Below are 16,557 nucleotides of genomic sequence, written 5' to 3'. Positions count from 1 at the left end.
CCAGTGTTTAACAGTGAGAGCATCTTCACGTCCTCCGTAACAGTTTAGAACAACAGCTCAGACAAAAAGACAAACTCCTGACCCCTCTGTCACCTCGCTCACTCCTTTATTTACTCCTCTACCAGACTACAATGTAGCCTGCTGCCCACTCACACAACATAGTTCAAAAACAGCCTTTTACTGTCTGGAAATTCAACTCATTAAAAATGAAGGCTGCCCGTCAATACTCACATTTGTACTTTGGCCCACTGGTGAGCCTTTTTCACACTTAATTTGTTGTGTGTTTATTTATAAAGGACTGCTGATGTGTATTGTGTGTTAGTGTTGGTCCACTGAGTCTGTGAAGAAAAATGAGCTGATTACCAGGCTGCGCGAAGAGCAGACGGCACCAACTGTGTCTGTGTCATCACTAAAGCTGATTGAATCTCCAGGTTGCTTCCACAGAGGAAACATCATTGATGTCTGCTCAGCTCAGAATCGGGATCATTTATCTACATTTACACGCTGCTTTACTTTAATAGTCTTTTTAATTTCTCTCCAGTGTTTTACTCTTTTTGTTTCTCTCATGATACAGTTCACATTTCTATAACTACCACTCTTTTCATGTCGCACTCTCCGCACTCAAGCGTGATTTTGCACACCATGAATTGGTGCTTGTGTTTTAAACCCACCTGACAGCAGGTGTTTATCTCAGCAAATTAACAGAAAATGGTGCTTGAGGTAATTTGGAAAGTGGTATTTCAGTTTGTCAAGCACATTGTTTATTATACTGTGTAGTGTGTGAGGTGACAGTTTATCACAGCAGCAGGCAGCAAATTGTTGTAAATTTGTAGAATTGTAAAATGTAGTGAAATGTGAGTGAATAGGAGGGACGTGTCTACGCACAGAAGTATTCGGGAAAGTTAATGTCAAACCTTTAAAGAAATATACATGTAAAAAAATGTGTAAGCAGCATTTTTATGTTGAGGAAGTTGCACTTAATTGTTACTAATTGGGATAGTTTGATTATAACGATGCATCCTGTAAGACGATCACATGTTCTATATGTTAAGTCTAAGACTAAGACTTCAGTTTCTTAATACATTGTTTATTTGACAGATTTTCTCACTTTGCACTCCATTAGTTTTTCTTTGTGTTTACTTCAGTGTTCAAATGTGATTTTAAATTATCATTCCTGAAGAGAGAAACAGTGATAGCTTGGATAAACTGTTTTAAATGTTGTATATAAAAAAAAATTCCAATGTCACTCTGGCTGTAATTATTCAGCTCAGTAGCTAAACAAATGCAAGTCATGTGCACTCCTACAAGCGTTAAAAGAAGGCCGTAATTTCTGCTTTCCTTGCTGTATGACAGAGAGCGAGCATCGTTTTTCCTAATAGATTCTGTGTATCTGTATGTGGATGAGCGGAGGGAGGCGGGGGGTTTAGCTTGTTCATATTCTAGTCATGCTTGAGTCACCTTGCAGCACAGGCTCTTCACCGCAAATAATTGCTCCCTCTACCTCCCCCTCCCTCTGCATGCCCTTCAATTTCTTAAAATTATTATTGTGATAATTGCCAGCTCTCAGCCCACGGCCTCGGTGAGATGGTCTCTATTTTCAAATTCTATTATTATTAAGATGCATGTGTGTGCGGATTTGGCACTTACTGTATGCTGCTGTCGATTGAAATAGGAGGAAAAAGTGAGATCCGTGAGGTGATGAGTATAGTGAGCTGGCCAGAAATAACAAACACACACACACACACACACCCAGATATGTGTACTCGGTAAGGCAGATGGTGGCATGAACTGAGATGGAAATAGAAAGAGAAAAGAGGGTAAAAAAAGGGAAAAAAAGAAGAAGAGGATATTTGTTCTTCAGAGCAAAAGCAGAGAACAACCCTTTGGGCTTCAGAGAGTTCACAAACACACACACGCACATGCACACACGTACACACACACACACACAGAGCACACACCAGGAGCACAGGGCTGTATGTGGACACTGGCCAAGTTTAGCTGCTTTTTTGTTTTGTTTTGTTGTTTTATTCTAAAAATCTCCCCAAAGCTCAATAACAATCACAATAGTGGGTCATCTCAGTGGCTACATACAAAAATACCAATAAAACAGAAAGAAAACCAGAAATACTAACTAAAATCATACTACTAACTATAAAAACTATAAAACTTAGTATGACTAGTATGCATTATATGCAAATGTCTGAATGTCAGATTGTGTGAAAATTAAAGGGATCCACCAAAACTGTGGATCCTACATTTCCCATAATGCAGCTCTGTATTGGGGCATGTTTGTACTGCAACACAGGCTTTCTGTTAAAAACGTGAAGTCTCAAGCTAAAAAACATCATCAGGCTTATTTTCCATGGATGTATTACAGGAACTGGATACCGGACTCAAAGATGGCGCCTGTTCACTTGAGTGAAAATTCATTGTAAGCCCAAAAAGTTTTCTAGCTTCTGTGTTTTGCGGCCCACTGGATATGGGCAGTAGTGTTTCTCCCGCTGGCCTCGCCCCTTAGTTCCTGCTCGGCCCACAGACTTTACACTGGGATGACGTATCCAGCTCTCTTAACACATCCATATTATTATCTCAGACTTTAGAAATGTCCTTCCAGAGCCACAGAAGACATTATACAACTGTTCTCACAGGCTGAGAATTACTCCTCATATTGTAGTAAACAACAAACTGACCTGCATGTGCAAAATCGGTTAAATGCCCCCTTTTTTGTGCTTGGACTTCCTCATTTTTCCTGCTTGACTGAACCTAACTGGCTTATTGATCCCAGACTCAGCTTGTTGACATGATAGATATATTGGAGGGGAATGATGATACACAACCGTGGGAAAGAGGTGTAAAGGAGAACTTGTCTGCTGTTCGTACTGTGCAGAAAACAAGAAGATGGTATGTTGTTCAAGCTTAAATTGACAGTGAAGGACTTGAAATATTCCCCCAAGTACTTAAGTATATACTCAGACAGTTTTTGCTCTCAAGAAGAAGATATCATCCTCCTGTCACAGGTCCTATAAATATTCAGCACTAGCATTATGGATGATTTCCGTTCATGATGAGACACAGCAGGTATGAGAGACTGACAACTTGCATGAGACGAGCTAATTAGAGTTGGGATAGCAGCTCCCTACATCCATTAGTCTCATATTAATTAAATTAGTATACTGGTGTACATTTCCAGATTAGGGGAACCAATTCAGTATCTACGGTAGTAAACAGTTTTGTGGCCTCAGGCTCAATCAGCCCACTAAATTAAATGAAAGTTATTGAGATATACAATTCTTGATGTTCAAATGAAGACATTTTCCAAGTGGAGAGTGCTCCTGCCACATGAAATCTGTTGTAATTTTGCTGCCAATTCCTCCGTATGACGTTAATTCAGCAGATAAAGGTGTGACTCAGGGACAGCTGAAGATTAAACTCCAAGAGGACGAGTGTAAAATGAGTCAATCATGTTGGACAGGTGATTACAAATGTGCCCTTCACCCATCCATCCACCCATCAGCCCTGTCTCTTCTTGGCAAGCTGTTAATGCTCGGCGAGTAGTTATGAATCACGTTGAATCTGCACCATCACAGCACTATATCACACTGTACAGATCAGCTGATGACTAATCACAGTATCAGCTATGCGGCGTTACTCAGTGCAGTTCAACAGATTCTCACATTAGGAGGGAAGCTGTGAAACAACAGAGCTGGCAGGGTCTCACACCCTGGTGACCTCGTTTCACGAGAGCTCAAACTGACTTCATATATTTAAAGGTAATGTTGATGTTGGAAAGCTAAAATACCAAAAAAAAAAAAACAGCAGAGCATCAGTTCAGTCTCTCTGCTGCCATTGAGACAGATGTGAGGCTTCCTTCACTGCGTCTGCTTTAAACCTCCTGAATGTCAGCAGAGGGAAGAGGAAGGTCATTATCGTTTGTCAAATGTCTCATTATTATGCTGAATTGAAATCATTTCTGCATTAACTCACTGTCCACCCATTTGCCTCCTGCTGTTCGTTAGGAGTCATGACTTTGCTTACAGATGCTTTTAGTCTTTTCTGGCTGATACAGTACGGACTCCACGTGCCGGCAAGAATGATAAGGTGTAATGCAACAGCGACAATCATGCACAGTCTGTCCTGAGACGAGGTCTAATCAGGTAAAGTGAATCATCTGTTTATGAAGGGGCCTTTGTACATTCAGACCTCTGCTCTGATTGAAGTTGAGCAGAATTACTGTGTGTCAACAAAGTCCATATACAATAAAAATTAATAGTGTGTGGGGTAATAGAAGAGTAAAAATTATGTCACCCAAGCAGTCTGTGACTGTGTGGGTGGACCACACAGTCTTTAAGAGGCCTAATCAGGCACGTGTGTGGGAAGGGCTTCATAGCTTTGCAAAGGTTAACAAAAGAGCACCAAAGGTTCAACTCTTAAAGACTCCAGCTGGCATTTTTTATATAGTTTCTATGTTGCAAGTGCCATAAAAAGCCCCAAAAACCAACAAGGTATTAATTCGTCTCTCGGTACTTTTTCAACTTGCTGGTCAAGCCTGTTCATTCCTACTGAAGATGTAATTCTTTAAAAACACATCACAAATGTATTTTAATGTTGAAAAAAGGGATGAATATTTCTCTTTAACAGCTGCACACTGTCGTTTTTAGCAAACAGGTGTAAATAGTGCGTTTGTTGGGGGACTATTTCAGCCACAGATTTGGTGCAACGGTGAGTATTTATGGCAGTAGGAAGGTGTGTGTGGGATTGACTCAAATAAACTACAACACCCATGTTCATAGTAATAAAGCAACATGTCACCCAGTGCAACGCTATGGTTACTGATATGTTTATCATAGTTTATTGACAATGATGGTGTGGCATAGTGGAGTTAAGAGGATTTTACCACAGGCAATACTTGTTAGTAGGATCAATTCATTGCTGTTTTTTGTCTTTTCATGGGATTTTTGCATCTAAATAAGAAAAAATATATAATATTATCAGACTTTTAAAAAAATTTAACATCTATTGATTTTTTTTAGAAGCAGTGGGTTTTAAATTCTTGATGAACATGTTGAAATGTATAATTTGAACTGCTATTATTCACACTGCCAGCATTCAAATACTGTACAATGAAGTTAAGGCTTATAAAACAGTTCTTTTTTAAATAACGCCTGATGAATTTAAAGTCTTGCCTTTCCCCCCACAAAATGGATATGACATTTTAGAAAGAAACTTTTCCATAATAATTGGTGTTTGGCATTTAGGTTTCACGTTTAGAGAAACATAATAACAAATAATAATGCAGTCCTGTTGGACACTGTTCAATAACATTTCTTCATGAGCCTTATAATATTGAGTTGAAGATCTTTTGCAATGTATAGCAACCTTAAAATAATGTCCTTCTTGATATAAACATAGATATACTACACATAAACACACACAATCTGCACATACATGTACACTCGCACTGGAATCAGGAGACAGAGAAGGATATTGGTTTTGAATCTCATATCCTGGTTTTATTGTTCAAACATGGCAGAACAAGATATACAACACGGTACAAACAACGCAGCCACACGTTCCGACATACATACGGACCAATGGAAAGACAAACAGAAAAGACACACACACACACACGCACACACAGCTCCTAGTCGTCATGATTGATAGAGACAAGAATTTCTCTGGGGAACCACTGATCAAACATCCCACAGACACACTGTGTGAACTCACACTCACACACACATACACATACACACACTCTCTCACAGACAGATGAACACACTAACCATACAGGCCAACAGGACAACTTGTGTATTAAAGGGGATTTTAAGGAGATTAAGGATCCGGTGACAGTAAAAGATCAAAACGAAAATGTTCAAAGTCCACCTTAAAACAGAATTCACCTTTGTTATTGACATTTCAATGAGCCCACAGTGGCAGCACTTAAGTGGGTTTCACAAGGATGAGAGCACATCTGTTCGCACTAGAGGGAAACAAACCTCATGAGGCTGAAAATCTGAGTCTCTGTGTCTCTGTTCATGTACACAGAAACTCATTTAACTTATATCACAAATAACATAAATTCTGTTTTATGGTGGATGTTTTTTTTTTTCTACATTTAACTCAAGAATCCAACTCTTTAGCCGCAGGATAACATTTAAGAGACTTTGGCAAAATCTCACAGGACAATGAGCCATCATCACTCAAATCAGCCACGTTGGCTAAAAAAATGTCACCTATGCATTGTCACCATGAGCACTTACAGGAAAACAAAAATCACATCAAACTGTTTCTTAGTGACTGAAGGCCACTTTGTACAGAGGTGATTGGATTTTAACAGCTTGTATATATTTAACCTGCTCTCTGAAAATCGAAACAAAAAGACAAATAAAAACAGAAATTCAGAATTTTGTGCTTTTTTTTTCACCTTCAAATGCAGAATGAGTGTTCTTACTCTTACTTCAAATTAATGTTTACTTTTTTTTCACATAAAATTCATTTCTCGAACAGGGAAGCCATTCTGCTGCAACAGCAAAGCAAATAAATAGTTTTTAAAAAAAAAGAAAAAAAAAAAGGATAAAATAACATTTAATTTCAGCGTAAACCAATCACCTTCATCAGTTGTATCATCATCTTGCTGTCAGTTGAAAACCTCATCTTCAGGAAGTCACTTTTTTTTTTTTAACAAATCCAGACAATCTCCCTTAATTTCACAATGATGCCCGTGTGTTTAGTGAATGGCTTGAATAGATGTATGAGCTGTGGGGTCAAACCCAGTGCACAAAAGGCCAATTTCATTTTCAAGTTTGACAAAAAAAAAAAAAAAAAGAGGAAGAAGAAGAAAAAAAAAAAGATGGAAGACACTGAAATTAAGAGCCGGAGGGTTTTCAGCCGACAGCAGCGATTGTCTTAAGTTAACCTCCCCGACATCAGCATCACCATCCGAATGACAGCGTCCGCCGTCGGCTTGGCTTTAACTGCTCTTACATGTACAGTACAACTAGTCAGCATAAATACTCCCAATAAACACTGAGGCTGTTGCAGACTTTAAGACGACTGTACAGAAAACCCACAGAATTAATGAATGGATCATCTGTGCGGTCTGCTGCTGCTGCTGCTTTAAATTCAATTCACAGAAGAAAAGTGACATTATGTGGAAAACTTAATAATTATTAAAGTACATTTATGCATGATCAGACAGGAAGCTTAGTGATTAATTTAATGCCTGTGTCTTACAGCAAAAACAGCCAGTCATGAAAAAATCTGTTTTCAATGAGACGTTAATGGAGTTTTCGGCATTAATGGAGTAAAACTGCGTTCTTGGCAGCTCATAGTGTATTGTAGCAGTGTTATTATACTTTTAGTATCCCCAATTTAGTGTCTGACATCTCTTGTAAAGTTAGTGTTATTAGTGGAGATAAAGTCATGTGATAAAGGGAAACCAAACTTATGCACAGTCAGTATGTGCAGGGTGTCTCCCAGTGAGTGTTTGTGGACCCAAACAAAAAGCTGGTATCACTTAGTATCTATTTCAAAAAAATTAATTCAGAGCTTATAATTGAATTTATCTTAATTTGATGATTGTCTCAGTGCTGCCTCTATAGGACACACTTGGTTAATACAACAGTAATATACGATACTTAAAGCGTGGCTGGGGCCAGATCACTTTCTATAAATGTAGAAAACAGGCAGAACTGCAGTTTGGCATGCAGACAGACATCTTATGAAAAAAGTTAAATAAAATCCTGGAAGTTACCTGAAGTGGATGAACTGAAAGTGCTTTGAACCCAAACTCGCTGCAAATAACAACCGGTAGAACGAAAATTCACACAGACCGAGTCCAACACACTGTAGTTCATACTGAAGTCTGAAGAATCCAACCAGTCACGACTCAGACTCGGGCATTTAAACCAGCTCTTTTCATCTGATGAGTAATCTTTTGTGGATGATGACAGCGCTGGTTTGCCCAAATAAAACATATGCTCAAAGAGAAGTACGAATTTTCTTCACCTGAAACAACTAAGTCAAGGAGAAAGGACATTTTTCTTTTTTTTGTTTTTTTACCTCGAGGATAAACCAAACAGTAAATCAAATTCTCTACAAAACATTATATATCAGTTACTCTAAAAGGGCAGTTTGTAAGTGACAGGTCACAGTGAACCCTATGTGTGTCTCTAGAGGAGTGCTTCACATATGTTTTCTGGGTTTGACGTGCAAACACAGACCCACAGCTGAGTGAGGACCGAGGGACGTGTCCTGGGATCCTCGAATACCAGAGTTTGTGGGTTAACTAGCAGGCTTAGCTAGCTGGCCTTATTTGGGATGGTCGCCTAGCGTTGATCTCAAGCTACATTTTTTTTTATTTAACTAGCACTGTGTCAAGCTAGGTTAGGTGGGCAGATAGCTAGCATGACTGGCTAGCTAGTCAGCATACTGGGCTGACTGGTTGGCTGGTTCAGGCTTTGAGCCCAGGGCTTACTGACTCTTCTCATGGTTTAGCCAGGCCTGGCTGATGTTTTCTGGGCGGCTGGTTTGTCAGTCTTCAGTGCCTCAGTCCGATGATGTCACTTCCTGTTGTCTGTGGTGGAATTAGCTGTAGTGTCTGTATTTGTTGCTTCAGTGTTTCCGGGGGGCTGCATTGCTGTGGCGTTAGGCCCGCCCCCATTTTGAAGTGTTTCCTGTTTGTATTGTTGCAAGGCGCGATTGACAGCGTCTTCGACCAATCGCTTGCTGACCCTCAGTAGCTCTGCCTCATCGGGCTCAGACCGGCGACGCCCACCTGAGTAGAAGAAGCACAAAAGCAAATATTGTATACATTATCATATTCAACACATCGATACATCTGTACATCATCACTCACGAATACAACACACCGAAAACTCTGTGAAAATTTCTTATTATATTTTCATTATAAAGAACTACACAGTCTTCTTGAATCCCTCTAGTTAGTTTATGTAACAAAACAAAACAAAAACCTTCCAAAAACAACCAGAGACCCAAGAGATCAGATCTAGCACGATTAGTAGCCTAGACGTTCTCAATATCTCTTCTTTAAACTTGCATTAATTCACTTTTTGGCCACTTGGGGGCAACGCAACAAGTTGTAAACACAACACTGACATTATAAAATGTTTTAGCAAACAGTAACTTATTTATACATTCAGCAAACACTGAGAAACGTTAGCATTCATTTGGAGTCGTGTTTCCGACCACATGATGAATACATGCCCAATATCAAATCTCCTTTTAGCTTTGTTTTGGTCATCACCGACTCCCGAGGGAAATATCTGACTCTTTTGCTGTTAAATGCGCCACAATGTTCACCAGCTAGTCAGTAACTTTGTCTTCTGTTTGATGTTGGTCAGTGTACAGTCAGTTTATCTGAGCTTTTTGCTGAAAAACAGCTGCCTGCTGCGGCAGTCAAGTTATGGGCCATAAAGCCAAAAAAAACAAGCTAAACTGCAGGAAACAGCGGGATTGTTGACAATTCTGTGCTTGTTATTACAAGTGACCTCTTTCACATTACACATGACCATTTGACCCATTGTTCACAGGGAAAACGATTAGCTGCTTTAGCAGCTTTAAAGTAAATGAAGTAATATGAGCCTAGAATAACACTCTGAGATATTATCTACATTTAATATCATACCTAATTAATCATTTGAGTACATTTATTCATTTGGGGCTTTTAGTGACATCTTCTTTAGTGACACAGTCTTTTAAAATGAGCTGGAAATTTGTTCTTTTAGGAGCTTTAAATCAAAGTACAGCTTTGTTGTGTTACAGTGAATTGATGCCCTTTTCACTTCCTTTCAAGAGCTTAGACGATACATATGAGTACAATTTTCAGTCTGTCTTCAAAGGAACAATAATCCATTTCCAACAATATACATACATTTTGAAGTCAAACCCTATTATCCAACCGATGATTTCTCACTGTGTTCGTGCGCAGCCTGGGTGGTTGTGCTCTGCTGTATGCGACGGGGATGACACATTCAAATTCTTAACTATAGTGACCTTTAACGACATAAAGACCAGTGTGGATTTGACTGCAGCTCTAAGCCTCTTCCTGTGGTGTTTGGGTGTCTTTTTTTATATGATAGCAGGGCTGATTTCATTCTTATTCCAGTACATTCAAGATGAAAACAGAAAATAATGATTAATCTGACATTGATAAATGCAGATATTCATTCACTGATCACAGACTCTAGCAACAATAGATTAGATGTGATGGCAATAGACAAGATGTGACAGTTATCTAGTTGATAATAACAGATGAGGTAGACAACATCTCTCAACTCCTCTATATATGAATTTTGAATTCAATCTACCTCCTGGAGGGAGACACACAAAGCTCTTTTACTTTTGCTACAGACAAAATGGCAGTGGCATAGACGGGGAGTCACACAGACATAAAGCCAGTTAGAAAAAAAAAAAAAAAAGTAGGGCAGAAAGTCAATAATTCATGTAGAAAGACAGTTAGATGTGCAGGCAGTAAGATAGACAGCCCACACTGAGCCATTCAGAGAGAGGGAGAGAGAGTAATATAGAATCACTCAACCGTCCAGTCTGTCTGACACACACAAGATTACTGCAGCGGTTGGAAAAAAAAACACTGTAGCCACCTCGACATTTCATTACCATGGCCGAGCACAAAATCCCTCATCTTCCATACCGCAAACATCCTGCTGAGCTCATAGGTTTGTTTACATCTGAAAGTAACGTGGCGCTCTATTATTCATTATACAGGGAGGCAGCAGATACAGTAGGAGTGAGACAGAGAGGGAGGATGATAAAGGTTTTGCTGTGGTCAGAATCAAACCCTGTGTCACTTCCTGTTTTTCCATTTTATTTTGTGGTTTTGTTTATCAGTTTTTTTGGGTTTTTTTTTTTTTTTACATATTAACTTTTTTCCTTAAAAAAACAGTGAAAAATACATTTTCTAATTTCTAATACTGTGTCCCTGTGTTATTTGTTCAGTTACCTCTTGTTACAAGATCCATTTTAACAAAAAAATCTGAGTATTTTTAGATTTTCTTCTCATTCTGTTACATGTTATAGTATTTTTGATGACTCGTATTGAAAATCGGGGGCGTATACATAAATTATTACAATTAAATGTGATTTGGGGCGACTAGCTAACCCCGCCGCTCATATCAACCTGCACTTGCCCGTTAGCTCATGAGTCATAGTTATTCACTTCTCCTTCGTCCTCCTCCTCTTGATATATGCAGATTGAGGGAGGTGTGGGTGGACGCAGGAGAAGAACTCTTTAAGTCCCCTTCCACTTAAAAAAAGTATGTGCGACATACAGTATGTCATCAGTACGGCTACAATCTGTGTCGACTTGATTCCCCTTTCATCGTCTAGGCGTTCTGCTGGGTTGACAGTCCCTGTCACGAGTATGTATCACCGCAACGTTTCACCACCGCTACCAGATTGTTCTGTTGACAACAGGCATTATGTATTCATGTTATTCATGCCAAATATCCAGCCTGCTCACAGCATGCCACACAGAAACCAGGATTGGTCACACCGGGCTGCATATGTATACTCTTCATTCATCCAATCGCGGTCACCATGTGCTCACATCAGCATCACTTTATCTTTTGCTAAACTGATTTAAACCCAGCGTGTTGTACTGTTGTAGTACATCTAACTCACGGTTTATTGAGTTGTGTTTTCTGAGAAGCCCTGCTGCTGTTATACCGAGATGCTATTTGATTATCTGCGGCCTGCCTGTCAGTCTGAGTGACTCTCACCTTTGACCGCTGTTTGATAAGATATTTTTACCCTCAGGACTGCGGCTGACTCAATTTATTCTATTTCTCGGTAAACTGTAGACACTAGTATGTGGAGTCCGTGTTTATGTTGGCGATTTTAGAGTAACTGGAACTGGCAGTAATGATCAGATCATGTTCAGAGCTCATTTTTTTCCACCAGTCCTCACCTCTACAATTACACAAATGGACCCAGCACATGTGAGACATCGTGGTCATGCTGACTTTGCAGCTTGTTATTAATAATTGAGTCCAGTTCGGTGTGACTGCCAGCTGATTACAACTGTTGGTCTCACAGAACTATATTATAATTTTGATATTACTTTATCTGCTTTTTTGACAATTTGAATGATCAATAGAAGAAAAATGTGAAGCAAACATCAAATAACAGTCTCAATGTGCCATCTCTTGGGATGCTGCCACAATGTGTATCCTACAAAATTTGGCTCACATGCAAAATCAAGTAATACCAGGTCCAGAATCACTGATATTGATACTGATACTTTTTTACTATTAAGAGTGTCTAATGTAGCATCATGTAGAGAAGAGCAGTTTGTGCGCTGCTGGCATCATTTTGGAGGTTAATGTATTCTGAACACATTTTTCATTACTGCTGAGTGATTTGCCAAACATTACTTTGACTTTTGACTTCATTATTTTTTACTATTCTCTCTTAACTACTTAATCGTGTTCAAGTTCCTACGCAGGAAAGTTTCAGTGGTGTATAACTGTATCTTTATTGTTTGTATTCTCTGAACTCACGAGATCATAGCTGCATGCAGGCACACAACAGCAGCAGCAGCAGAGAAGGAAGAAGAGTGCAGCGTCATGTGCCTACAACGTGATCTAACATGAGACGGAAGACATTTTTTTTAATATCAATCCTTGATATTAAAAGCAAGACTTTAGGAAGTGTTGATACTTTAGGTATTGTAAAAGAAATCTGCAGCTTTACATGGTTTTATACTCAGCTGTATGTATGCTGAACTCATCACAAGTCCAGCAGTCACTAAAGGGTTCGACGCTGTTTGTATGATTTAGTACTTTATTAACACATAACTCATTGGAGGAAGTTTTTACAGCACAAAGAGAAGAATGTCCCTAATAAACAAATATTACTGGTGCTGCATTCAAAATGTTTCGGGTTGCAGACCCAGGCTCCTGGATTTAGTTTCTTATAAAACTAAAAATGATAATGTGACACTATTGATTTCTCCAAGTAAATTCTTGTATTTGTGCCACATCAGAGGTCAGAGAACAGGCTCAGCTACAGAAGAGCGCCCTTAAAGCCTGCTTTGCTCGAGGAAAAATACGGCACTGGGGGGGGGGGGGGGGGGGTGCTCGCTCACATGAGACCATAAAGGCAAGACTGCACGGTGGATGGACAGTCGACTTAATCACTTCCTGCCCTAATGCCCTAAACCAGAGACCTTTCCATTTTGGTTAACTAGATTTAAACAGATGAGGGATGAAAACAGCCTCAGTTGAGAGGAAATACGGGTAGATACCGTTTTATCAGTTAGGACTCCGATTGTTGTATCGCATCAGTTGTAATGGAATCAAAGCAATAAAATAATGATAATGACTTACATAATGCTCGAGGTGAGTAACACCTCAGATAAGGTCTCGAAGAAGAAGGCGTTCAGATTATGTAATCTTTCAATACAATCAATGGTAGTTCAGAAGTTGTAGGAAGTAATTACATCATTGATCAGCATGGATTTGATTGTTCTGAGCGATTACATCAGATTTCATGCAATTTCAGCGTGTAATCAGGAATAGATTGGGTTTTAAATTAAACTTCCCGAGTCTCATTGTCAACACGTGATACGAGGAGGACACATACTTGGTTTACGTTTGGCACGGAGTGGAGTCAAATCTGCAACACAAGCACAAACAGCAAATATTAAATAAAGACACACAAACATATAAAAAAAAAAAAAGTGGGATTTATAATGTCCCGTGGATTTCATACTCTCACGTAGCAGCGCAGTCATAAAAGCCTCTTTGTCTGTTAACACAAGGGAGATACTTTTGGCGAAAAGCAGCAGTGATTTTAAAGATTAGGTCTGGACCCCTTGGCTACAGGACTAAAATGGATGCAGGAAAATTATGAGGAAATTTTGTTATCCGGAGCGGCTGACTGTCATACTGCCAAAAGCTGCGAGACACTTCGGTGTAAAAATAGGGTGCAGGTGTGCACTTTTTTGGGGGGTTATGAGCAAGGCAAGGAAGCCCAACACCAGAGCATAATTTATTACACAAGACTGCATATTGTAAAAATGCTTTTAATAAAAAATGAGTGCGGTAGAAAAGCAAACAATTTTCTGAGAGCGTTTCAGACGAGGCAGCACTTAAGAAAATGAATTCGCTGGATGACTGTAACGTGGGAAGATTAGTGACAAGAGTTCCCGCTTTCGTGGACATTTACCCAGCAAATATTAGCTTGAAAACTGCAAAAAAATGGACTTCTGCTTGCTTGTCAAAGGTCTGTTTTATGTTGTTATCTTTTAAAGAGGTGTGTGTGTGAGAAATAGTTTGTCTATTAGTCTATTCAATCCTGACCTGACAAAATAAAGGTCTTTATGGTGGCTATAAAGCTGCCCTATGTACCCACATACACACACACATACATACACTTTAAGAGAGTCACTGATAAGCCTTTCACATGGTGGATAGGAAGATTCCACAACAACGAGGCTGACAGACACAAGAATATCTGTCTCACACACACACACACACACACGTCCAACAGTATCTCACACACACTTTCTCACACAGTGTACTGACAAATTCTTGCAGCTTACTGTGCATCCTTCCACCTCTACTCCCTTAATCTTTCTGCCTCCTCCCTGTCATACTCCCTCCATCTTTCTGTCTTTCCAAACATCTCTCTCTCTTTATCTCAACCTTTTTTCCCACTCCACCTTTTTTTTTTTTTTGCTGGCTGTTGTTGTCATGGTGACGGGATGAGAACCAGACAGGCACTTCAACTTTTAACAACACGGGAGGTTGTACTGACTTCCATCTTTTTTTGGCAGGCTTCACTCGCTCTTGTCTTTAAGTGGCCTCTTCTCGCACATCTGTTTGACTTGTTTCATCTCCCTCAACCTTTTAGTCTCTCTCCCTCTCTCTCTATGAATCTGTTATGTTTTCTGCTTTGCCTCGCTGCGTGTCTCTCTTTCATGATTAACTGCCCTAATTTGTTGACTGTGTTTTTGGCTTGAGTTATCCAAGAACCTACAACATTAAAATTTGATGAATGACAAAAAGAAATGAGCTGAATTTCTTTCTAAGTATGCATCTCATTTAACTCCCGTCTCTGCCTCCTTAATTCATATACAGCCAAACTAACCCTCTCAGCTGATATAGTACAAGCCAAGCCAAGTAGTTAATTCTAGTTAAACCAATAGTGGAAATGAGCTTAGTCAAGGATATGCTGCTTGTGTCTGACAGCAATAGCATGCCAGGTTTTCTTTGCTCTGTTTGTGCCTCCGTCTTCATCAAGACCCTCCAGACATTTAGCCACACTAGCGGTGTGGCTGTTGGAATGACAACTAGAGCTGCCACTAGCGTTTATTTTCCTTACCGATTAATCTTCGGATTTCTCAATTTATCTATTAGTTTCGGTCTATAAAACATCAGAAACTATTAAAGAAAAGTCACAAAAATGAATCACATTTCTATCAGTGTCAGCTGTACTTTCTGTTAATTAGCAAAGGTTAGCAGGCTAACATGCAAAACTAAGACTAATACCTGCTAAACATCACCATGTTAGCATTGTCACTGTGAGTTATGTGATGTTTGCATTTAGCATGTGCCTCTCTTGGTCTTGTTATTTTCTCCTTCCCCTTCTCTAACACCCTTTCTTCCTCTGTCTTGAATCGGTCCTGTTTTATAGTCACTCGGAGGGCATAACGGTTGTTGGTGCGCAGATGCTGTGTTCATGACTGTGACTGAATACTGTCAGCGAGCTGTGAGTCTGTAAAACATCAAGTGACAACTACTGTGCGTCTGCTTTAGTTTTATTTCATTCCCGGCGTCGCTGCTCCGCTCCGCTCGGTTTGGCTCGGCTGTCTTCTCCTGACCGCTGCTCTGCTCTGATTTATTCTGTGCTGTGTGAGAAACCTTTTAACACTATTACTTCAAACTCCCTTACACACTTATTTAACTTGTTCTTAAGCAATTCCTGCCTCCAGATAACTAATGTTGTCCACTTCCTGGTTGGATCAGATCTGACATTCTGCTGAAGTCTGCCAAAATGTTTCAGCCAGCCTCTTATAATACTTGCTCTCTGATGGGTATGTGACCCATACACAAGCATCCATCAATGTGCAGTATCAAAAGGACTCATAATAATCCCTTAAGAATCTAAATCAAATTTACTGGATATAGCCGGCCAACTGATTATGCTTAGATACAGCCTAATAATCTGTTGCAATGACTAATTTCCTTTTACTCCAAATGAACTGATTTCCTGGAAGCTCTATCAGGGGTTTAGGCAGAAAATTAATGCAGCCATCTCTGGTAAGAGGATAAAGCATAAGAAAAAGCAAAAGGCAGATGAAGAGGAGAAGAAGCGGGGGGGGGGGGGGGGGGGGGGGATTAAAAGGAGGAGGAAGACTACAGTACAGTACAGTACGTGATGTGAGGAAGAGAGGGGCGAGCACATTTATTTGCGCAACATGCAGACCACCGTAACGGAGGTTCGGGGGGGAAAAACGGGAAAAAAAAAAGGGAGAGGGTGCATCTGAGGACAGAGAGGGAGGCTCAAAAAAAGAAG

At 39.8% G+C, this 16,557-nt stretch overlaps 1 protein-coding gene across 2 annotated transcripts in view; it reads right to left on the bottom strand.

Moving 5' to 3' along the window:
- Window positions 1-5,484: 5,484 nt before the first annotated feature.
- Window positions 5,485-16,557, bottom strand: part of LOC122999849 (A-kinase anchor protein 7-like) — a 44,012-nt gene continuing 32,939 nt past the window's right edge. Inside the window, exons 10-11 of one of the 2 annotated variants that reach the window (XM_044377160.1) lie at window positions 13,621-13,653; window positions 5,485-8,773 (exon numbers count right to left, since the gene is read on the bottom strand). In XM_044377160.1, coding sequence (XP_044233095.1) covers window positions 8,559-8,773; window positions 13,621-13,653 — 248 coding nt within the window. In that variant the 3' untranslated portion in view covers window positions 5,485-8,558. The remainder of the gene's footprint in view (window positions 8,774-13,620; window positions 13,654-16,557) is intronic. The other variant, XM_044377161.1, reaches the window with a different exon arrangement.

The sequence above is a fragment of the Thunnus albacares genome, chromosome 16 (assembly GCF_914725855.1).
Source record: "Thunnus albacares chromosome 16, fThuAlb1.1, whole genome shotgun sequence".
NCBI lineage: Eukaryota > Metazoa > Chordata > Actinopteri > Scombriformes > Scombridae > Thunnus > Thunnus albacares.
This window is presented reverse-complemented; position numbering and strand designations above follow the sequence as displayed.